The sequence below is a fragment of the Eschrichtius robustus genome, chromosome 17, assembly GCF_028021215.1.
Source record: "Eschrichtius robustus isolate mEscRob2 chromosome 17, mEscRob2.pri, whole genome shotgun sequence".
NCBI classification, from domain to species: domain Eukaryota; kingdom Metazoa; phylum Chordata; class Mammalia; order Artiodactyla; family Eschrichtiidae; genus Eschrichtius; species Eschrichtius robustus.
In genome coordinates, this window is record NC_090840.1 from 67,814,690 (window position 1) to 67,831,869 (window position 17,180).

The 17,180-nt window shown below is 38.5% G+C and overlaps 1 protein-coding gene across 5 annotated transcripts in view; it reads left to right on the forward strand.

The window, feature by feature from the left end:
• COL14A1 (collagen type XIV alpha 1 chain) overlaps positions 1-17,180 on the forward strand; it is a 242,711-nt gene that overhangs the window by 110,844 nt on the left and 114,687 nt on the right. For all 5 annotated transcript variants that reach the window (XM_068525322.1, XM_068525320.1, XM_068525323.1 and 2 more), the window contains exons 21-23: positions 4,953-5,075; positions 7,253-7,402; positions 10,327-10,443. In XM_068525322.1, the coding sequence (XP_068381423.1) occupies positions 4,953-5,075; positions 7,253-7,402; positions 10,327-10,443 (390 nt within the window). The remainder of the gene's footprint in view (positions 1-4,952; positions 5,076-7,252; positions 7,403-10,326; positions 10,444-17,180) is intronic.

Consider the following 17,180-nt stretch of genomic DNA (forward strand, 5'->3'; position numbering starts at 1 on the left):
CCTACAAGGGCGTCACCCTCCTAGGTGACCTGGACCCTGCTCTTTGATCCCCTCTCCTGACAGTTCCCTCAGCCATGCCTCCTTTCCTCCTCTTCACTGGACTTTTTAAGCTTGTTTCTGCCTTAGAACCTATGCACCAGCCATTCCTTCCATAGGAAATATCCTTTCCCAGATGTTTGCTTTTCTGGCTTTTTCTTGTCATTTTGGTCTCAGCTCAATGTCACCTGCTCAGGCTTTTCTGACTACCCATGCAAAGTAGCTCCCACCCTTTCTGATATCATTCTGGGTTGTTTTTGTTTTTGTTTTGTTTTTTGGTTTTGGTCATGTCATGGCCCTATTTGCTCTCTGATATTTTCTTGTTTGCTCATGTATTTGTTCACTGTCTGTCTCCCATCCCTGGAGAGCAGCATCATGAGTGGCCAGGACCTCGCCTGTACTGTCATCTCTGCATACCAAGCTCCCACAGTGCTGTGTGGTACAGAGAAGGCAGCACAGAATGTGGGTTGTAGATGTCTTGGCCATGATGATCAAGTGAGAAGCATGCATGAAAACACCTGGTCAGAGCACCACAGAGTCTAAGTTGTCTTCATTACTGTTGTGATTGTACTTGCATGAAGACGACCCCAGAACCTGGTGGCTTAAAACAGCAACCATTTTATTGTATTGCTTGATTTTGTGGGTCAGGAAATTAGGCAAGCCTTGCTGGAAAATCCTCCTGTTTCACGTAGTATTGACCACAGTTACCTGGTGGCTGGGTTGGTCTGGAGGGTCCAAAACAACTTTACCCACATGCTCGGCATCTTGGTGGAGATGCCCAGAAGCTGGGCCCCTTCATGTCATTTTAGCATGTTTCCATGTGGTCTTTCCAGCAGGATAGTCATGGTTTTTACATGATGACTCAGGACGATAAGAGCAAGAGTTCCAAGAGGTGGAAAGTGGAAACTGTCAGGACAGTTAAGGGCTACGCTTGGAACTAGTACAATGTCATTTCTGCTGTCGTCTGTTGGTCAAGGTGGTCATAGAACCCAATTCAAAGAGAGCATCATACCTTCCACCTCTCAATGGGAGGAAGGTCAAAAAACCTGTGCTGATCTTCAATCTACCACAATTACTAAGCCGTTATGTGTGATTAGGTGCAGAATGGTATCAAGGGCTGAATTCTCTACCTGGGCACCTAAGTATGGATTTTTTAATTAAGTATAAAAGTTATTAAAATTCTGTAGCTGCAAAACCCGAAGTCCTGACTCTGCTCAGCTGAGCAGATGGGTATTAGCTCCTCCTTCGACAGTATTGGCATCTCCCCCTCCTCCCCAGGCCCATGCTATGAGGGCCTCCACCCATGCTCACACCAAGCCTGCACAGTTTGCTAAATACCGTCCAGATCAGAGTATTAGGAGCCACATGAGCTGCTACGGTTATTTCCTTAGGGGTCATGTAGAAGGAGAGAAGGAAAGGGAAGAGGAGTGGGAGAGCACCAAGCTCTTCATTTCGCTTTTACCCACATGTTGGCATCTTGATTTGATCAGCATATTGGCATTTCTAGCATCTTTTGGTATTTTGCTGCTAAATAAATGGTTGAGAACCACAGACTTAAACAGCAATTTAAGAAGAAAAGAAGTAGTATTCACCTAACATTTATGAAGCATCTACCATGTGCTTTTTTTTTTAACATCTTTATTGGAGTATAATTGCTTTACAGTGGTGTGTTAGTTTCTGCTTTATAACAAAGTGAATCCGTTATACATATACATATATCCCCATATCTCCTCCCTCTTGCGTCTCCCTCCCTCCCACCCTCCCTATCCCACCCTTCTAGGTGGTCACAAAGCACCAAGCTGATCTCCCTGTGCTATGTGGCTGCTTCCCACTAGCTATCTATATTACATTTGGTAGTATGTCCATGCCACTCTCTCACTTTGTCCCAGCTTACCCTTCCCCTTCCCTGTGTCCTCAAGTCCATTCTCTACGTCTGCGTCTTTATCCCTGTCCTGCGCCTAGGTTCTTCAGAACCATTTTTCTTTTTTTAGATTCCATATATATGTGTTAGCATACGGTATTTATTTTTCTCTTTCTGACTTACTTCACTCTGTATGACAGACTCTAGGTCCATCCACCTCGCTAAAAATAACTCAATTTCATTTCTTTTTATGGCTGAGAAATATTCCACTGTATATATGTGCTACATCTTCTTTATCCATTCATCTGCCGATGGACACTTAGGTTGCTTCCATGTCCTGGCTATTGTAAATAGAGCTGCAATGAACATTGTGGTACATGACTCCTCTTGAATTATGGTTTTCTCAGGGTATATGCCCAGTAGTGGGATTGCTGGGTCATATGGTAGTTCTATTTTTAGTTTTTTAAGGAACCTCCATACTGTTCTCCATAGTGGCTGTATCAATTTACATTCCCACCAACAGTGCAAGAGGGTTCCCTTTTCTCCACACCCTCTCCAGCATTTATTGTTTGTAGATTTTTTGATGATGGCCATTCTGACTGGTGTGAGGTGATACCTCATTGTAGTTTTGATTTGCATTTCTCGAATGATTAGTGATGTTGAGCATCCTTTCATGTGTTTGTTGGCAATCTGTATATCTTCTTTGAGAAATGTCTGTTTAGGTCTTCTGCCCATTTTTAGATTGGGTTGTTTGTTTTTTTTGATATTGAGCTGCATGAGCTGCTTGTAAATTTTGGAGATTAATCCTTTGTCAGTTGCTTCATTTGCAAATATTTTCTCCCATTCTGAAGGTTGTCTTTTCGTCTTGCTTATGTTTTCCTTTGCTATGCAAAAGGTTTTAAGTTTCCTTAGGTCCCATTTGTTTATTCTTGTTTTTATTTCCATTTCTCTAGGAGGTGGGTCAAAAAGGATCTTGCTGTGATTTATGTCATAGAGTGTTCTGCCTATGTTTTCCTCTAAGAGTTTTATAGTGTCTGGCCTTACATTTAGGTCTTTAATCCATTTTGAGTTTATTTTTGTGTATGGTGTTAGGGAGTGTTCTAATTTCACTGTTTAAAAATTAATTTAGCTGTCCAGTTTTCCCAGCACCACTTATTGAAGAGGCTGTCTTTTCTCCATTGTATATTCTTGCCTCCTTTATCAAAGATAAGGTGACCATATGTGCGTGAGTTTATCTCTCGGCTTTCTCTCCTGTTCCATTGATCTATATTTATGTTTTGTGCCCGTACCATATTGTCTTGATTACTGTCGCTTTGTAGTATAGTCTGAAGTCCGGGACCCTGATTCCTCCAGCTCTGTTTTTCTTTCTCAAGATTGCTTTGGCTATTCAAGGTCTTTTGTGTTTCCGTACAAATGCTACCAGAAAACTACTAGAGCTAATCAATGAATTTGGTAAAGTAGCAGGATACAAAATTAATGCACAGAAACCTCTTGCATTCCTATACACTATTGATGAAAAATCTGAAAGAGAAATTAAGGAAGCACTCCCATTTACCACTGCAACAAAAAGAATAAAATACCTAGGAATAAACCTACCTAAGGAGACAAAAGATCTGTATACAGAAAACTATAAGACACTGATGAAAGAAATTAAAGATGATACAAACAGATAGATATACCATGTTCTTGGATTGGAAGAATCAACATTTTGAAAATGACTATACTACCCAAAGCCATCTACCATGTGCTTTTAAATCTAAATTAAAAAAAAAAAAGCAGGCAAGAGTGGTTTAAAAGTAGCATAGTAAATTCTGCTCTTCAGAGTTGGTTTTGGATTGTGTTACTTAACACTCTAAAGTTCCATAAAATTACCTTAAATCCACCACTGCTGGGGGGAGGGGAGGAAGGCAGTGGGAAGGTAAAGGGGCTCCATCATGGCTGATGACCTGGACTCGAAGATCTACTTTTAACTTTCACGTGTTAAAAATTAGCATAATTTGTATATGTGGGTTCTAACAAATACAACAAAGTAGTGAATATAACATAAAAGAAGCAGTCTCACAGGTATAGAGAACAAACTAGTGGTTACCAGTGGTGCAGGGGGGGAAATGTAGGGGTGAGGGGGTGGGAGGTACAAACTATTGGGTGTAAGATAGGCTTAAGGATGTCTTGTAGAACACAGGGAATACAGCCACTATTTTGTAATAACTGTAAATGAAAAGTAACCTTTAAAAATTGTATAAAAATTTAAAAAGTTTAAAATAGCATAATTTGTAAGAGAGTTCCATGATACACTCACACAAATAAAAACTATTTAAAGACTATTACTATAGAAATATGACTTAAACTTCATTACGGAAATACTATCACATTTAACAGTATCTTTACAGTAAAATTATTTCAAAGTGTGTTCTTTGAAATAAGTTTGGATGGTCCACTTTTTTTAAGCAGTGGTCAACACAACTAAATTCTGTCAACAACAAAGTGGTAATGATAATGATAATATCCATCAATATTCACAATATTTTACAAAGGTCCTTCATATAAATGGCTTTAATGTTTTGATAAAAAATTGATGGATGATGATATAAAGTTTAAAAAAATATAGGTAATGTGAAGATGAAAGCAAACAAAATCATCAGAATCTTACCTCTGAGAATTACCATCATTACTATTATCTAATCATCCTTGATACGGCTGTACAAACATCCTTTGACAGTGAAACAGAGCGGTGTGTCGACAGAAATTTTTTAATAAACACTACTGAATTCAGTTTTACTTAAAAGTAACTGAAGAAGAAGGAACCCAAATTTCATTGAATGAACCGCTGATCTTCAGAAAAAAGTGTTTTACCACAAGAACAATTATTTTCTATTATTTAATATTTAACACAACCATGGATTCTCAAAGGCTTCTTACCATGTGTTTTAGTACATTTCCCTTGTAAGTATTTTTAACATTGTGGGAAGATATCTTAGATTTTGTTAACCACAGTGTAGGTTGTAAAGATGGAAACCACACTAAACCCTCTTTTTTCATTTTCCTTCCTGCCCAGTGCCACCCTCTGGTCCCCAGAACTTACAGGTTTCAGAAGAATGGTATAACAGATTGCGCATTACATGGGATCCCCCATCTTCCCCTGTAAAGGGCTATAGGATTGTCTACAAACCTGTCAGTGGTAAGTCATGCTTTTTAAAAAATATTGTCTTTCAAGATAGGTTATTTTTGTTTTTACTTTCTATCTTTGGTTTCATCTTTGTCTTTAAGAAATGGGAAGAGTCTCTTACCTTTTTTGAAAAAAAAATGCTTTGAACTTATGACCTTACCTAAAAATAACTGATACGTTAACAAGCAGAATATATACTTAGTTTACACCTGACCTAGACACACCCCAGACAAGGAGCTGCCTAAGGAGACCTTGACTCCATAGCAGTAGGAAGCTTCTAAGGCTTGGTGAGTATTTGGAATCTGTAATCTCTAATTCCTCTTCTACCTCTTCTTGAATTAGTTGGAAAAAGTCCATTTACCAACTTCTCAGTCTCCTTATTTTGGAAACTATGTTAAGGTATAAAATTCATCAGAGCCCTAAGATTGTGGTAGTAAAAGGCTTTTTCATAAACCTCTCAGCCACCTTGATCACCTCTGTCCTTACTTCCCACATCATTATATCCTGAAGACAGGAGAATGACCCAGATGGGGGAGATTGTACCCTTGGTCCATCTGCCCGTGGAGAACATATGCAACTTCACCTGTTACAGTATCATCTCCTGACACTGAGCACTTTCATGAAGTTTAAACAGGAGACTAAAAATAGATATTATAAGAGTCTTCTCAGTTTTCTGGACCTGGGCCTTCAGTACTCCAAATGTTCAGCAGGAAACGGTTCTCCTATTATTTTTCTTGATTTGGCAGGAAAATTTAAAAATTATCCTCTGGGTCATTAAAAAGCTCTTTCTGCCCTCAAAAGCTCTGTGAGTCTCAATCTGGCATCTGAGATGTAGCTCTTGCCTCTAAAACACTTTCCAGACTTTTCTATTGTGTCCCATTATCTAGGTCCATACAGTTAAAATACTCCACCTCCAATTTCCCCAGACAAACATATCTATGAACCATAAAAATGAAAGAGCAAGAATATACCATGGATGCACTAGCCTGCTCAAGACTGATGCCTTGGGATCCATCACCAACTTTTTTGTTTCTTTTCTTTAGGCCTGAGGCATGTGTTTATTTGCAAAACAGCCCTGCTGAATTTATTCTTTGGACCATTCTATAAATATTTACCAGATTTTCTGAGGGAAAATAGCTTTGTTTTAGGCCAGTGGTTCTTAACTGGTACAATTTTGCTGCCCAACAGAGATATTTTGGTTGTCTACATTCTGTCACAACTTGGGGGGTAGGGGGTTGCTATTGGCCTCTAGCAGGGACAGTTAAGCATCTTACAAGTCACTGTAGGCAACTTGCTCCCCCATTGCTCCAGAATAAAAAGTTATCTAGCCCAAAATGTCAACAGTGCTGAGGTTGAAAAAATCCAGTTCTAGGTCAAGTGCAAGAACTGTATGATGTCATTTGCACTGAGAGTTGGGGGTGTGGGAAAACCTCTACTGAGATAACACATACATACAGAAAAATATAAATATATTGTTGGAAGGAGGGGGCTCTGGAGTAAAGTGATGAGTATTTAGGAACTTATTAAGTCAAAGTGCTCAAAGAATGAGCACATAGGGGAAGAGGCAGGAGGTAAATACACTTGTATAGGACATAGCATGGAGTGTTTTTAATGATCAGAGATTCTGCTGGGTTGAAACAGAGATGAAAATGTAGAAGCCCAAAGAAGCCAGATAGTCAAGGGCCTTGGAGTAAAATTGTCATCTGTCTGGTCTTAAAAAGCATAAGAGGAGTGGATAAAGCCCATAATGGTAACATATATGCTGGTCCCCCAAGTGGCAAGGTATGGCATAGTGTCCATGATAAAATTTGCTGCTAAGGCCACTTGCATGCTGTCTGGGGACAAAGCTGGGTGTCTGAGGTGGGGTAACTGAAAATGACTTCTGTTTAGCACATGCCCCAAAGCCTATGACAACATAGGAGCTCCACTGTGAAGGCCTCACAGTAGGGTGGGTGGTGGATTGTGGGGTGGACCAGCTTCTTCAAGTACTAGGGGAAGAACTAGTTGCCTAAAAAGAGCCTTAGGCTGGGAGTCAGGTGTGTAAGTCTTGGAGCTAAATGGGGCCAAACCTCAGCTCTGCTGTTTGCCTTTTGGGCAACATGAAACACAGTGGAATAAGCACTGTTACTTCAGGAGTGTGTCCATTTTTCCACATTCTGTTATAACTGAAATGCACTCTTTCTTGTTAGTTGCTGGCCCAACGCTGGAGACGTTCGTAGGGGCCAACATTAACACCATCCTTATCACAAACCTCCTCAGTGGAACGGACTACAACGTGAAAATATTTGCTTCCCAGGCCTCAGGTTTCAGCGACGCTCTAACAGGCGTGGTGAAAACACGTAAGACTGATGTCCTGTCACTTCAGCCCCTCCATGTGGTTTTGCTGCTTTGTTTTCCCTGTAACTCAACCCCTGCTTCAACTTGGCAGTTGGTTTTTCTTTTCCTCAGCCTTGCCCTTTCTGGATGGTGTTTCATGGAAAGAAAGGTGTGCTCCTTACTCAGGGCTATAGTTCAGAGTCCTAGTTGGCAGGCGGAACGTCAGAACCTGGCGTTCCAATATATTTGATGGTGGTGGATGGGATTTCCTTCTGGAAAGTCTTTGTTGGTATTTTTCAAATTAGATGAAATTTTCCAACCAACCTGTATAGCCTGATGTGGCCAAAACCCATCAAAGTTGAGCCAGGGAGAAATTTGCCTTTTCTCAAAGCCTCTGCCCCTCCTCTCTCTCTGTCTCTCTGTCTCTCTCTGTCTCTCTGTCTCTCTCTGTCTCTCTGTCTCTCTCTCACTCTCTCTCTCTCTCTCACACACACACACACACACACACACACACACACATATATACACCCCATCCATAAAAGATACTTGCACCACTCAAAAGACTTCCTTCTCTATCTTTTAAGGGTTTACATGCTGTCTGCTCACCATCTGGGACTTCTCCTTGGCAGGCACCACTCGCAGACACCCATGGCATAATACAGTGTTTTCCAACTCCAGCACATATGTTCCATATTCCTGATGTTTGTTATGCTTCCACACCATCTGTTTAATATATCTTTAAATGGACTACAGTTTCTGGTTTTTTTTTTTTTTTTTTACTAAAATGCTTTTAAAACCCACAAATTACTCTAAACAGAAAACCAGTATTTTCAATACACATTAAAGATAATATATAAATGACCAAAATAAAAGTGGTTTGGCTGTGTGATCACTGAAATTATCCTGAGCGCTATCAACAGTACATGCCCCACACTCGAGAATGATCATCATGGTATAATCAGAAGTATAAACCTTAAATCTTCTACTTATTAGCTAAGGCCTTGAGCAAATTACTGAACTTCTCTGAGCCTAAATTTTCTCAACTCCAAGATGAAGATAATCATAACTGTTTACAGGCTGCTCGGCAGGATTAAAGAGGTAATGTATAAAAAGTGTCTACCATATGGCAAGCACTCAATGAATAGCCACTATTATTATTGTAATAATTGTGCTTTATGCATTTGGGCCATATCTCACTCTGACTGCTAATCAAAAAATTAATCCAATAAAAGGAATTTTGTAAGGATGAGGCATATATTAGACCAAACCCCAAGCCACGTATATCTGGCAACTATGTTTTATATAAGGCCTATCCTTTCATTAGAGAAAGCTCCCTGAATTCTCTTTTATGGAATATCTTTAGATTTTAAAGGCTAGATATGGAATCAATTTAATCTCAAAAGAAATAGTCTCCGTTTTCAACAGATCTAGGAAGGCTTTGGCCTGTGGTTCTGATCTCGTACTTGGCTGTTGAAATGATACTGTTTTAGGTACTACTGTAAACTGCAAGTAATTTCCCTGTGTTATGCCGTTATAGCAACCCCTCAGTCCCTCCTTAGGAACAGCTTGGAGTCCCCTATGCATTTCCCTACCCTTTCTTACCTCTCTCCTCTAGTTTATCTTCATTTTCCTCTCCAGATTACCCTTTCTGTTTGTGCCATGTTTTATGTCCATGATTTTCTATTGGTCTTTCTTCTCCTTATTCTTTCTTGTCTCTTTTTATCCTCCTTTCTCTGCTCCCCTCTTTCTTCTGTTTCATCCCTCTTCTCCCCTTTAATAAATGTGGTGATTATTCCAAATATATTTTAAAAGACTGAGGGTATTGAACTGTTTTATAGTCTACCCTTAAAGTAAAAATTAGATTGGCTTATTGTTTTCTCTCTTTCTCCCAAGCAAGATAAAACCCCACGCAATGGCAAATAAATTAATTCAAGGTGTTTTTTAAATTTAGTGTGGTTATATAAATCGTTATTGATTTCCTTTTTTGTTGGGGGGAGAGGGTTGTTTAATTGGCCTTAGGGAAGAAGGTTTTCCCTTGCTGATCTAACAGAAAGGAATAATGTCAAGATGCAAACTGTGATTAGTCCAGATTATCTCTACTGTCTTGAAAAGTAATTATAAGCTATTTTTAAACTTTATGAAGTAGCTAAAAGAGAGGGGAAGTATGAGGAAATGATGTGGATGAAGTCAGGGGTCATTAGAGAAAGTAAACATTATTAATTTTCTGCTTTTTCTGCTTGGATCTAAGTGATAAACACTGAATGTTTAGTCCTCTACTGTATTGGAGAAACAATATTTTTACTGATTCCCCAAATAAACTCCCTGTGAATCATTTTTGAATATCACAGTGTTTGCTCTAAGAGTATAAGAATCTGTGTATTTCTTTTGATTATTTTTTATCTGTGTAAAATCTTTCCTTTTTAAATTTTCAAAAATGTATCCATTCTCATTCAATCATGTTTTGAAGGCCAGTCCGTGTGAACTGCTCCTGTCTGAATAAGACTTCCACTTTGTCTGCTTTGCTCTTCCCTTTCATTTAAACCATGACTATCTTTCAGTGGTTGATAGGTGCATATTGTATTAAACTTTTTTATTATAAAAGTATTATATATTAATTGTGGAATATTTTAAAAGCACACATAAATAAAGAGGAAAGATTTAAAATCACCCATAAGTTTACTACCCTTGCTTCTGGTCTTTTCCAGAATATAGATTTTCTTTTGTGTTTACAAATAGCAGACAGACCCTATCATACATCATGTTTTGCAACTGCTTTTTTAAGTCATAAAATAGTTAATCTTTTGTGCACTAATTTATTGTGACTTGATGAATTTCCCACCACTGGCTATGGAACTTTGAATTCGAATTTTACCATGTTAATTCAGACTTGGGGACATTTGTGGCATTGTCTGCAATGTGACATAGTTATGTTTCTATTTCACTATAGTGTTTTTGGGTGTGACCAATCTTCAGGCAGACCAGATCCAAACGACCAGCTTATGTGCTCGCTGGCAGGTGCAACGTCATGCCACTGCCTACAGGATAGTTATAGAATCCCGCCAGGGTAAGTGCAATCCATCACATATGTTTTTGTCAAGCACTCATGTACTCTGTGCCAATCACTGTGGACAACACACAAGGAACATTAGACAAAAGCATTCTTCTTGAGGAGGCAATATTATGTTATGGATCATGCAGGGTTTGGAATCAGGACAGCTGGTTAAGCCAACTTTTTAACCTCTCCAAACCTCCATTTTCCCATCTGTAGTTAATGGGTAGAACCATAGTGCTGATCTTGTGGCATTCTGCTAGGATTAAGCTGAGAGAATCCATGTAAAACATTTGCAGCAGTGCTTTGCACATATTAAGCACCCAGGAAATGTAAGCTGCTATTGGTGATAGGAGCTGAATAGGCAGGACTGATAACATATGTTAAAATTATATGGTGCTGTTATGTTGGTCTTTACTCCATGGGGATCTAGGTTTGACTTTAATGTTTTTCTCAGTGATTTTTTTTTTTTTTTTTTTTTTTTTTTACTTTTGGGGATAATTGATGAGCAGCAAACTCTCATTCAGGAGATGATATGTTGTATCTATGCTATCATGGACAGGTTCTTCCGCATCACAGCTCTCAAGTACATCTACAATTTGGGACTTGGCTTCAAAGTTGAAACACTAAAAATGTCTGCTTATTTTCACTAAAAGTATCAAGAACAATGACGAAAGACTGATTCCCCAAAAATGAGTTTCTAAGGACCATTAATCCTCTTTTCACATTATCAGCATGAGTAATATTCAGAAGATGAGATCCAATAATGAAAATTACTATAATCAGATTTGTATTATCAGTAGAAGAGATGCGTCTTGTTATTTTGGGGGAGGACATAGACACTAGAGAATCCCAGATGATTTTTTTTAATCTTTCAAACTTGCTAATAAGACCGTTAAATTTTTTTCTTTCTGGGTAAATGATCATGGTTTCCCCATTTGAAAAAGCAGAAGGAGCTAATTTTTCGGGTCTGGATAGGACTGAGTTTAGTTCGCAGCCCACATCCCTGGCTGTAACTACATTCAACATGCAGAAATCCTACTTTTGATCCAATCCAGAAAGTGGAAAGCACAGTTTAGTAGAGTGCTGAGAGTGTTTGGAAATGTGCTGAAAATACGAGAATAGGAGATGAGGAACACGAGAAGAGATTCCTGCCAACACCAACCAAGGCATTGTCTCCGCAGGCGTGCTTAAGCCATTAATTCCTTGATTCCCTGCATGTGATCCCGTAAGGGTCCCTTTAGCCAGACACTGGCTAAGCTTATGGGAGTGGCTTTAGTCTGGAATAAACATTGAATAAGGGAAAGTCAGGACAAATCATATGGGTTCTGTGGTGGTTTTATGTGATTTATGGGATACTTAAGCAGAATTAGACGAAAGATATGCAACTGTTTGAGAAACAACTATAAATCTTGAGGAGTTATGTTTCATTTATCTTTTTAAGACTAGCTAAGTCACACTTTAATATAGAAGGGTTGACATTTATCTCATTTGGTGGTATTTGTTAAGCTTTAACAAAATAGTAGCTATAAAAATCACACTTCCAAACTACTCCAGAATATTTTTATCTTTTGTATCATTGAAGAAGTTGGCACTGAGACGTAGGTTCCTGTAGATATTCACTGGCTTGCATTAAAAATTATAATTATATAGATTGACATAAAGATATCAAAACTGTCTATCATGGGATTAGTGAAATCATCAGTTTTGGTTTTTTTTTTTAATGCTTTTACTTTAGCATATTTGCAAAATGGCACTGGGATTCTTATCAGAGGATGTGATTGATGGGTCTGATAACATTGATCTGGTAATTTAAAATCTCAGTACGCTCTTTCTGAAGCCAAGATTTTTACTAGCAAAAAATGCAAGTCCCTGTTTCCTTCTTCCAGTTGAGTTAATTTGTACTCTCCCAGGATTGTTTTCAGGCTGCCGAGAACCTCTTTGACTGAGCCTCAACTGTCTCAGTTCAACAGGAATGAACAAAAGTGTTGCTCCATTTATTTTTCATCAGCACTTATAGCTGAGAGATTTATAAGCCCAGTTAGCCTACATCTTATTCACTCAGGTGTCCAACTGAATATTATTAACCAACTAGACAGCAACAGATTCTAATTGATGTTTGGGGTGGGGAGTTAATGTGGGGAGAGCAGTAGGGAATATGTTTAGATATTTTAACTTTCACAGTTTAGGTCAGGGAATAGTCTTTCCACATTGGAGTGGGGAAGAATTAGGTTGAGTTTCTTTATCTCACAGAGAAATGTGATCATTATCCTATTCACTGCCTTCGAAGGACTTGTGATCAGATGCCCCTTCTTCCATGGGCACACGAGTCCCAGGGCTCCCGCTGTTTTAACTCTGTAATATCTCCCACTGGCTACATATGCTGCCTCTGCAGAAATTTTAGCCCTTCTCCTTCAATCAGAGGAGAAACTAGAGAGAAATGGGACCCAATTCCTCCATGTGATGGAGAAAAGCCTCATCCCGGGCTGGCTTATTTATGAATGTCTCTGCCAAACTCCTACTGTTTGACAGGTAGTTTTCTCAGTGTGTGTGTGTGTATTTCCCATGGTCTGGTCGGTGCACTTTTATCCTGAGATGAAGTCAGTGGTTTTGCGTCTGTTCTGACCACAGCTGCTGGTCAATTTTCTTCTCTGGGCTTCAGTTTCTCCTAAATGACTTCTTTTGAGGCTTTCACCTGAGGTAATACCTATAAATTTCTAAGGTTTTGTGAATAAAGCAGCAAGGCTGTATCATTCAGGTTTGCTTGTTTTGTTTGGGAATGGTAGAAACACGAATAAAAGGGACTTAAGCGAAAGGGTCAATTTCTTGGCTAACATACTGAGAAGTTCAACAGTATCTGGCTTTAGGCATGCCTAAATCTAGGTGTTCAAACAATTTCATCGTGATGAAGCCTTGCTCCATCCCTCTGCTCTGCTCTCCTCTGCCTTCATTCTCAGCCAGATTGTGAGTTGGCCCCAATCTAATCCAAATTACATACTCCTAGCTTCCAGCTTAATAGTTTTAGTGAAAAGAGAACTCCTCTTTCTCAATTATTCCTACAAAAGTCCAGGAACTGAGTTGTGTTGGCCTGGTTTGGGGTCACATGCTCCTAAATCTGTCACTGAGTTCAAGGGCATGAAATAAAAGACGGGTGAAACCTGGTTACTTTCCAGCCCTGTGTCTGGAGGGGGAGGTGAGCGTTCTTATTCAGTCCTTTCCAAATCAAAAAGACTAAGAGTGGGGAGGAATGGATTCAAAGAAAGAAAGATTAGATGCAAGACAGGCAAAAACAACAGCTGTCCTCTACCCGTGTAAATATTTTGACATTTTTTAATTGCCAATAAGGAAAAAAAGAAAGATTACCAGAAGAATCAAGTCCTCTCAAGAGAGACTGAATTCACATCTGCTTTTGAGTCAGTCATCCACTTTCCAAATTAAATTGTAGGCTTTTGGTTAATCGTAGGACAGACCAAAGTCAGAGACTTTGGGGTGGTTTTGAGTAACTCAGAACCCCATGAGAACCTCCGTTAGTTCTGCAGATGCTCAAGAGTTCTGTCTCTCTGTCCAGCTGTTTCTGAGTTGACGTGACACCCGAGGTTGGATGTAGTGTTTCCCTTCAAGTTCATGTATTTATACACCACATGGACCACTATACTGTATTCCCTCCCGAATCGCATTAACTTGGTGACTTTCTTTTTTTTTTTTTTTTTAATTTAATTTATTTATTTATTTATGGCTGTGTTGGGTCTTCGTTTCTGTGCGAGGGCTTTCTCTAGTTGCGGCAAGCGGGGGCCACTCTTCATCGCGGTGCGCAGGCCTCTCACTATCATGGCCTCTCTTGCTGTGGAGCACAGGCTCCAGACGCGCAGGCTCAGTAATTGTGGCTCATGGGCCTTGTTGCTCCACGGCATGTGGGATCTTCCCAGACCAGGGCTCGAACCCGTGTCCCCTGCATTGGCAGGCGGATTCTCAACCACTGCGCCACCTGGGAAGCCCGGTGACTTTCTTTTTAGCCTGATTTTTTAAAGTTTCAAAGGATGCTCAACTTGTCTTCTATCTTTAGACACCAAAATGTCAATTTTGCTGTGTCATCCATTAACAAGAATAGAGAATTGCAGCATAGTGGAGAGCCTACCTTATCAGGGACCAGATCCCCCCCAAAATGATCATATGAAACAAAAACCTATTCTCAAGATTAAACTTTATTTTGAAGCAGTGATATTATGCTTGGGGGTCAGGGTATTTGAAAGACCTGGAGAGTGGAAGCATATATCATCAAATTCCAGCTGACTATCCTGGATCCTGGATATTCTTTGCTTGTGGATCTCAGTAACCACTCATAGGACATTCTGAGGAGTCAAGTTGGTATCATAATGATCACTATGACAGTAACTCAGAGAGTGTATTTAGCCTTGCTTCATAAGAATGAATGCACAATGACAGATTTTTTTCCCCCGTTCCAAAAAAATAAATTTAACTCCTGGCTTTTGGCACAAGGGGTTGAGGAAATTAATCATCATTTGATCGCGTTAAATGTTTTTCTTTAAGGCAAAGCCATTAGACCTGCATCACACATGCCAAAAGCAACATGGATACATCCCCATTCATGTAACCCTTCTTCATTAGCACTGGGATCAAACTGATACTGTTTCCCATTAACTTTACTGTATCTGTTCCAGTTTTCCAATGATTTGTAGATTTTTCGTTTTCGTTTTTGTAGTAGTAGTGAAGCCCATTTATATTCTATTGTCAAGGGTCTGTGACATGGGTATTCATGAGAAATAGAGGAAATGACAGAAAAGTGCATTTCTAGAATTGATTCCTGGAGAGTCCTGGAAGCTTTTGTGGAGATAGATAAAAATGATCCATGCATGGATTTGGGAAATGTTTGTATTACATGTGGCTCATAGAAGCTTGCAGGAGGCTCCAAAGAGTGGTTAATGGTCAGAAAGAAGCAGCTATTATGGGGTTCTGAGCCTGGGAACCCCCGACTGAACTTGGACATCAGCAAAGCAGAGGGCAGGGTTTACTAATATTTTCTTACTATTAAACTCCTTTCACAGCAATACATAATCTCACAAACACCTTAACAATTTTTTTATTTCATTATTTTGTATAATATATGATAAAGAAAATATTGAGGTAGACCTTAAGTCATTCCACACAAATGTATTACTAGAGATTATATTATGTTCACTTTTGAAACTCTTTAATATTCACAATTATAAAAATAAATTTCAAATTGCTTTCAACAAATGGCCTTAATTTAATTATATTTTAAAAAATCAGGATTTGTCCATAGACAAAATTTTAAATGACATATATCATGTTTGTTCTGACATGTATGTTATAATAAATATATTTTTGTTTATATATGTATTTAAGATATGGATTGACATTTAATAGGTATTATACTTTCAAAATAGACCAAAATCACTTTTTAACATTTTCATGTTTTATGCTTAAAAAAGCAATTTTTTTTTTTGCTCTATCTTTTTAAAAATTTATTTATTTTTTATTGAAGTATAGTTGATTTACACTGTTGTGTTAGTTTCAGGTGTACAGCAAAGTGATTCATTTATATATATGTGTGTATACATATATACATATGTATACACACATATATACATATGTATATATGTTCTTTTTCAGATTCTTTTCCCATATAGGTTATTACACAATATTGAATATAGTTCCCTGCAACTGGTATTTTTTAATATTTTCTATATTTTGTTCATATTTAATAAACTATAAATAACATTTTACAAGAGTTCTCAGAAATATGTATAATATTTAATCAATGTAGTTTTTAAACACTGGTTTTAAAATTCCTAGAAATAAAACTATATAAGGCTTTGACTAGGATGCAATTTGTGGATCAGATGAAAATCAATCTAGAGGGAAATTTGCATGGTAGTTTTTTTCATGGTAGCAGGGATTCTTTTTCTTAACCAATTATCCATGTGGTTAAAAAATAAATAAATAAACACTCTATGCCTATGAAAAAAACCCATTTTAAATTCTTCAGTAATGGAAGCCACCAAGGTAGGCAGCTGTGTCCAGTGGAGCTATAAAGCGCTGAGCCACGAGGACTCATCTGATCTCCCTACTATCATGCTTACTAATTTCATATGCACTCAGCAGCTCTCCAACTCTTTCATTTTGAAAAAAATTGTATATTTAACTATTTTATGGTATATTAATGGAAATTAAAGCAACGTCCTCTGAGACTGGGCTTCAAGTTCTGAATTTACATTTTACTTCTGCTACTTAGTGTATGCACTTGGGTAAGCTACTAACTTTCCTAGCCTTCAGTTTCTTGTCTTTAAATTGGGGATAATTATAAATATTATAAAGATCCAATGAATTAATACACATAAAATCCTAAGAATAGCGCCTGGTACATGGTACGTACTCACTAAATGTTGGCCATTACTACCTTTGCTCTTATTTTTATCATTAAATACCAAGCACTGAACCAGGTACCATAGTAAGCTCTCAGGAAGGGACTAATATAATTAATCCAACTTCTCCCAGTCTCCAAACCTGAGGGCAAGCACTAATTCTTCTAGGAAGGCAAAGCAATTTTGCTGTGGATATGGGAATGAAGAAATTAGCCAACAGTTAATCAGGCCTCCTAAATTCTTTGTCATGCCTCTGCCATGGTGGAGACAGGACAGAGAAGGTGACAGTGGAAATGGCTGTGTGTGGCATGTCTCCTTGGTAAAACAAAAAGAATATTGGAACCAGGA